This window comes from Aplysia californica, unplaced genomic scaffold (assembly GCF_000002075.1).
Source record: "Aplysia californica isolate F4 #8 unplaced genomic scaffold, AplCal3.0 scaffold01279, whole genome shotgun sequence".
In the NCBI taxonomy this organism is placed as follows: Eukaryota; Metazoa; Mollusca; class Gastropoda; order Aplysiida; family Aplysiidae; genus Aplysia; species Aplysia californica.
This window is the reverse complement of record NW_004798549.1, coordinates 41,175-49,090: the sequence shown is the minus strand read 5'-3', so window position 1 is coordinate 49,090 and position 7,916 is coordinate 41,175. Positions and strand designations below refer to the sequence as shown.

The window sequence follows — 7,916 nt, the reverse complement described above, 5'->3', positions numbered from 1 at the left end:
ACAGCATGGGGGATTTCTATCTTAGATTCCTAGTAGACTATCCATTTCCAAACACTATGAGTGGTCATTGGTTTTACCCAAGAGCTGTTATTAAAGCTGTAGCAGTTTTCATGAAGGCACTCGTATGTGGGTTCAGGTCGTATCAGCACACTCTCAGGCGCCTGGTCGCATGGGTAGGGTGGAGCAAACTTAAGCACGCTTCGGCTTTAAGCACGCTTAAGCTTTCTCCCGATGACCGTGCTTAAAGCCGGCATGGACTGTAGCTTATCCATCATTTAGTCATTTGGTGGAGCTCTCTCGGTAAAATTCAAGCAAATTTTCAACATCGAGACCAATGTTTTATGTGTTTGTGTTACTGTTAAATAATAAAGTAGTTCATTTCATGACAGCAAGTCCAAAGTCAGGGTTTCGTTCATCATTTGGCAGAGTTGACGAAATGAAAAAACAACAACAAATCAATGCCAAGCACTTTCTTCACCTCCATTCCGTGAGTACTGCACTAAAGGGTTGTGTAGTATGCATGATACAATGTACTGTCCAAATTTGAACTTAAGATGCAGAGATATTGTTGAGTGTTGAGTTGAGCATCCCAGTCCTGATTTGTCACTATTGTCAGAGTAGGCTAGCTAGTGCTTGCAGAAACTGTCGGATCATCCTCCCTATCTATCACCGCCTTTTGTATTGATATCTGGGCCCCCTTCACGCTCACTTATTCTATCAACTAGTCATCGCCTCAGAACTATTTTGTCTAAAGAGTACTTAACAAAACAGTGCACTTTGGACAAAATACTGTCCCCGTGGCTTAATGCACCCTGCATAATTTAGCAAAATTTGATCATTTTTTGGCATAATTTCTTATTATTTTCCTTTATTATTCTTTGTTAAAATTAATAGAATCGCATAATTTCACATTTTTGGGCTCAGTTTGCATAATTTCAGAATTTTTCTTGTATAAAACGACGGGGACAGAAAATAGTTCTGAGGTAACAGTGTCTGAAACAGCTGATGGGACAAGCACGTTCAGCTGTGGAATTGCTTAGGTCTGTCACTCAACATTGCAAAATCAGACCTGGAACTGGAAGGCCTACATTGAGTGGAAACTTTGCATTCAAAAGCGATGCCAACTTTGGACTCTATCAAATGTATCTATTACTGTATTCAGAATAAAGCAATCAAGGCTAAAACTTAACCTGCTTCTTTTCCATACAGTGCAGCCTCTCTTTAACGACCTTCGATATAACGACATCCTCTGTATAGCGACATGGTGCCCAGGTCCAGATTTTTTCCTTAAAAAATCATTAGTAATATTTTTGGTTGCCTCTCTATAATGACAACTCTCTATAACGACAACTCTCTATAACGACATTTTTTTCTGGTCCACACGATGTCGTCATAGAGAGGCTGCACTGCATTTATAAACGTTTCACAAGCATTGAAAGGATTGTGTGAAATATCTAGTGAACAGTGAGACCATGAGCATGGATCAATGTAAGTGCCAGATCAGCTGTTGTCCTGTATAGAAGGAGTGAGATTTAAAAGAAACAGTTGTCATTACAATATCAAAACGATCAGAATAAGATGGAAACTTCGCTCATTTTTCTAGTATTGTGTTTTAATAAAAATAATGTATTAGAAATTTAGTACATACATAACCAACAAGGTCAAGTATCCTATATAGTAAAAAAATATCAGAGACAAAAAACGGTCTTTTCCACTCGTAAAAGTCAAGTGGTCTGGCATAAGTATTTTCTTCTCTTTCTGTAACAATAGCTCAAAACTATCTGCTCACACTCACACACTACCTCTGTGACAAGACTGCTCACACTCACACACAGCCTCTGTGACAAGACTCTGCTCACACTCACCACACACAACCTCTGTGACAAGACTGCTCACACTCACACACAACCTCTGTGACAAGACTCTGCTCACACTCACCACACACTACCTCTGTGACAAGACCCTGCTCACACTCACACACTACCTCTGTGACAATACTTTGCTCACACTCACATACAACCTCTGTGACAAGACTCTGCTCACACTCACACACTATCTCTGTGACAAGACTCTGCTCACACTCACACACAACCTCTGTGACAAGACTCTGCTCACACTCACACACAACCTCTGTGACAAGACTCTGCTCACACTCACACACAACCTCTGTGACAAGACTCTGCTCACACTCACACACAACCTCTGTGACAAGACATAACCAACTACTCAAAGGTCATTAGAACAAAACTGGTCATTGAGAACAGGACCAACACACTCGAGGCTAAGCTAGTAAGTCTCTCAGTTGTATGTCCCCTCACAAGTCCTACACTGCAGAAGCTGACTCTAGTTATTACAACTTGTAATAGTGTGTATTTATGTATTTATGCATGTATGTATTTATGCATGTATGTTTGCCATTGTAAAACAAAGTGCCCTTCTGGGACAAATAAAAAGTGTAATTTATTATTTTATTATTATTCATTATTATTATTGAAGAGAGAAACAATGCCGTAAAGCCACCCAAAGGACAATACTCTTCTCGGAGAAAGGTTTTTTCGCTTTTGTTTTAAAAAAGTAGCTGTTTTTTATGCCCCAATCGAAACACAATTAAGACAAATATAAGGCGGGCTTCCGATCCTGCCTGTCTGAGGCAACCCAGGCTGAGAGGGACACAGCATCCCCAGCACAAAGACTAAGATGCTGGAAACAAATTTCTCCACACTTGGGAATTGAAGTCGAGTCTCCTGCATGTGACAACAAGGTGCCTAACCGCTGCACACCACAGACACTGGTTGAAGGAGGCTGACCGGCAAGGGAATGCCTGTACCCAGTAAACAATCGGAGCACGGTGAAATAGTCATGGTAAGTGTCATTCCAAAAGACGTAACGTTGAATCCAGTTCAGTCAGTCAGGAATCATTCTTGCATGACAAAATGCAAAAAGATTTTTAAAAATCTTTCTGGGCCCTTCCTGAGTGGTCAGTCCCGTCGTTTGCCATAGCTCAGTATCACAGGCTGACCCTTCAGCTTGTACCCGTTGACCAGATCAATAGCTCTCCCAGCCACAATTTCGTCTGTGAAAAGAAGGGGACACCAATAGACTGATCATATTTGCACTCAAAAAGTTTGTAAGTCTCAGCATTAATCTTATGACAACTATCCAAACAACAGCTCTTGAATGCTCTGTACTAGTCTTCACACATTTTCAGACAATAACTATCAACACGACAAGCTATACTGATTCACAGTAAAAATCTTCACATATTGTCAGCTCTTTGTGAAAATGGCCCAAGACATTTATTAGATGAATGAGTAAATACTAAAAAATACCCTAACCTCATGTTTTTTCCCCGCAATCACGCCAAATATAACAAATTTTAAAAATCAAACTTAGAAGTTTGTTGCCACTTTTAACTAATTTCAAAATGAGATCGTAGGTTAAATCTATAGAAAGAAATGCAGAGATAACCATGCAATTTACCAGGAAATGTGATGAATGCCTGGCCTCTCATTCGGCCGGTCAACAACTTGAAGATGACCTTTGGCCCATCTGCCTTCTGGAAGAGTCCAAACAGAGAGAGGAGGTCCTCTTCCTTTGTCTGTGCTGGAAGGTTTTTCACATACACAACCTGGCAGTTATATAAAAAAAGGTACATATTAAAAGCCAGTCTGAAAGAAATAGTTCAAGCCTAAGGCCTTTAAAAAAATTTTTGACAGAGTAGGCTCATATTAGTAATTTACAGTGCTATTTCCTTAACAAAGACACAGGAAACGACCTGCACAATACCCATCAGCCTGTCATAATTGCTGACAACATACTCGGTTCTGACACAGAGAGTTAAGTTTCGACATCCAGAACGACTGAGAAATTTTCTTTAACTAGATCTATACTACTGCAACTACTTTTTCTACACAGGACACAGAGGTGGTATTTCTCCATGTCATAAACAGTAGAGGTGAAAGTGTCTGCTTCAACATGCACACGCCATATTTTGTCAGTTAAAAAAAGTAAAGAGTATGGGTTTAACACCTCTATCAACACTACTTGGTTATTTAAGAGGCGGGGACTCCTAATTTAATCAATGTCTTTCTCCGATAGGACCAAGCCAAATGGGTAGAGTGCCTTGAAAATTAGACTAACAACATAAGCTCAAGAACACCCAGTCTGGGATTTGAACTGCGCAATCTGTTTTGTTGTCCAGCGTGATACCAAATGAGCTAAAGGAAAGCCCATATTTTGTCAAACCATTAGTTAGAACAAAACTGTGGAAGAGAAGTGAGCTCTTACGTTTCATTCATATGCCATGTAGCAGCATACCACAGGACATACAGTGTCATCAACGTACCTTACTTGGTTCTCCAACCGAATAATTCTGGAACTTGTCCATCTGTTTTATTTCTTCAAGAGTCAGCCGACTGGCTGCAATGTCATCTTCTGTCAACACGGGTCTACTCGTACAAATCTGCCTCAAAGACTTCTCCTCACATACATTATCTCCACCAGGCTTCTGTCCTTCTACATCGAGTGTTTGTCTTTCTGTAACGCCTGGACAGCTAGAGGGAGACGACAGAGGGTCTCTCTCCTTCCCCTCCTGCTCCAGCAATATCTCAGAAGCTAACGGACTGACGACCGCGTCATCTTTCTCCGTAACTGCAGTTCTTATTTCAACAAGGTCAGACAGAGATTCATCAACCTCATCACCTTCAGATTCAGAATTTTCCTCCACTACCTCTAAGCGTTCATAATACTGTCTCCTTCTCTCCATCTTCCTCCTTCTCCTCCTCTCTCTTCGAGGTTCCCTCTCTACCTTCCCCTCCAACTCATTCATCATTTCAGGAATGTGGTTCACGGGGTCATCTGGGTGCGTTGCCGCAAACTTCTTCTGTGTGGTGATCACATTCAGAACGTCCGCCCCCTCACCACCCCCTTGTCGCTGCGCCAGAGATTTGTTGATATCCATTGCCTGGCGACTCAGCTCGAGGGCTCCTTTGAACGTGTCTGGCTGAGAGAGGCATCTCTGCTTCTCCGCAATCTTCTCCTTGATCTCCCTCAATCTTGACTGTATGACCTCCGGGTCAGTCCCGTAACCTTTTGATGAAAACCCGAGCTGCGGATGGAAAACAAACACATTTTGAGAGTGAGTACTACAATGTATGAGCTTGTGCTACTCTTTGTAAGTATGTACTAAACTTTATGAGTATGTGCTTCATTCTCTGACAGCAGTGTAACTAATTATTCACACAGTTCACTTGCATTACTATAGAGATCACAAGCTCACCATTAACGCTGGTCTTACACTTCATGCTTCTGCTTCAAAACAATAGCATCCATTTTGAACACCATGTATATAAGCTGACAATCAAAACAATTCATACAACAATCTTTTCAAGGGTTAACCCCCCCCCCCCCCCTCAACTATTACTGTATCAATAGGTGTGGAACCTACTAAAAACTAAAATAGTCCATATAACATATCATGAATAACATATGGCTGTCTTGTCTTGATAAAATACGTGAAGCTCTTTGATGCATCCAATCTGATCTTGCCATCACAACATATTATAAAGTGTGGAAGAGACTTACAGACTTCATGACCATTGCTTTAAAAAGGACAGAACTCATAGATCGTTTAGATCTAGTCATCAATAGTAAAAAGCATAGAACCCACTCACATAGCCCAAGTGGGCATTGTAATCACCCTCATAAAGGGCCAGATCTAAAACAGACATCTGCGATTATGGTCCTCCAGTCACTTCTCCACTTGGATGCTATTTTTTAAAAAACCCACGTTATCCTAGTGCTTCCCCATCACTTATCTGTTCTGTTTTTTCAAATAAGTTTTTTTGGGTCTGCCCCTGCCTCACTTGCCTTCTATTTTTCCAGTAGGAGCAAGATGTTCAAAGCATTTATGTCGAGTCAAGTATCCCCGCAAACATATTCGTTGCTTCCTATTTATTCTCACTAGTGAGTAGCCCACTTGCGCTTCTTTCATTACTTACTGAATTACTCATTTTATTTCTTTTTTAGTCCATGAAAATCTCAGGAGTTTCCTAAGAAACCACATTTCTGTTGCTCTCATTCTATTTTCACAACTGTTATAAAATATATTCCGCAAAACAACAACCTCATCCTTCATATCATGGGCCAGCTTGAGTGCAATCTCTTCATCTGTAAGTCCACAGTGTCGTAGTTCATCAATTTGCGCATCTGTGGCTTCCACAACTCGGTAATGGTCAAGTTTGTGAACTCCCTCGAGTTTTTCCACCTCAGGGGCATGGGACGTCGCAGGTGTGAAATCACGGTGTTTTGAAAACTGTCTGTGAATTTGTTTGTTTACTGATATCAGTTACAGCTCTATAAGAACAGTAGCGTGAGGAATTTAGAATGGTGACATGGTACATAGTTTGGCAATATAGTCATTTAAAACAGTGAAGAGGTCATTTAATTTTCAGAAACAGCAACATAGAAAAGACAGAATGAGAAACCGAAAAGGAAGGAAAAAAGAGATGTTCATTATCACTTCAGCCAATTGGTCATCTCTCTGAGAGTTATAATGAGCCTCTGGAAGTGACTAGACAGAGAAAAACCAGACGACATAAAGCCAGTAACAATAGTTCGGAGTAACACTGAAATGAAGGACATGTAGCAGACTGCGACACAATTACCACCTACAGCCCCCATGTTTATTGCTTAATCAATTCGATAAGATTTGCACAAATCAGACAGAAGAGATTTTTGCCCCAAGGACTTTCCTATCAGCATGAAAATACAGTGCAACCTCTCTATAATTTATAACGACCTACGATATAACGACATCCTCTGTATAGTGACATGGTCCCCAGATCCCATTTTTTTAAAATATAGGCCTGTCAAATGTATTTTTTTGTTGCCTCTCTATAACGACATTTTCTTCTGGTCCCGACGATGTCTTTATTGAGAGGCTGCACAGTGTGGAGTTCAAAACAATTCATACAGCTGAAAAAAAAAACCCATTAAGAAATTATTAGACTAAGGAAAGGCAAAAACGTTACCCTGCTGGATACCACCTACTTAGAGACAGTAATGTCTGTCTGCAACTGATGATGCAGCATAGTCTTCAGATGCTTCTCTCCCTCCGTCTCCTCACAGTCTTCTCCGTCTTGGGCGTGACCTCGTTTGACCCCTGCAGCACCACCCCGAGACATCCGCACCACATCCCGGCCGGCATATCTAGACGGATTACCGCTGTGGGAGAGCAATGCCATTAAATTATTATTTGTTTCATTATGAGCTCTAATGATTTTGTTTGTAGATCTGAAACCTTACAAAATTCAAGGAGCAAACTATCTACAAACCTGAAAATCAATTTTAAAAAACAGATATATCATAAACTAGACAGGAAAGTCAGTTGAAAGGATCGAAATATCAATAACGATAACGTCTTACACCAAGTTTGCAAGTGTACGAGACAGTTACTCTTTACAAAGCTCCAAAAATATTTTGACATTTAGGACTAAAACTGAAGTTCTTAACTTATTAAATTCTAACATACCGTGCATGGAGCCCCATTCATACTCAGAATCGCTTTTTTAGTTGAAGTGAAAGTACAAAATGTTCTGGTACTATACTGAGAGTTCCTATACCACCACACTTGTCAAATCACCTGTCTATCAGTCGAATCCTTAACATCAGATTTATGAAAATGACAGTTTTTATTAGACTCAAATTCTTACCAAGGGCCAGGACTAAGTTGCATAACATATAAACTAAACTGCGTTCTAATATATCGAAGTGCTTACAGGCTTACAGGCCTGGTAACCGGGAACAAAGTCACGAAGTATACAGACCCGGTAGGGGAAATTTTTTTGTGATTTCGGAAAGTTTCATCGCCCAGACCCGGTAGTGTGTGTGCGTGTGTGTGGTGAGTGAGAGAGAGA

The 7,916-nt window shown here is 40.6% G+C and overlaps 1 protein-coding gene across 1 annotated transcript in view; it reads right to left on the bottom strand.

The window, feature by feature from the left end:
* Positions 1-2,484: 2,484 nt before the first annotated feature.
* LOC101860783 (RNA-binding protein 41) overlaps positions 2,485-7,916 on the bottom strand; it is a 7,145-nt gene continuing 1,713 nt past the window's right edge. The window contains exons 2-6 of the mRNA XM_013090436.2: positions 7,051-7,224; positions 6,011-6,317; positions 4,346-5,164; positions 3,481-3,628; positions 2,485-3,073 (exon numbers count right to left, since the gene is read on the bottom strand). Coding sequence (XP_012945890.2) covers positions 2,979-3,073; positions 3,481-3,628; positions 4,346-5,164; positions 6,011-6,317; positions 7,051-7,224 — 1,543 coding nt within the window. The 3' untranslated portion in view covers positions 2,485-2,978. The remainder of the gene's footprint in view (positions 3,074-3,480; positions 3,629-4,345; positions 5,165-6,010; positions 6,318-7,050; positions 7,225-7,916) is intronic.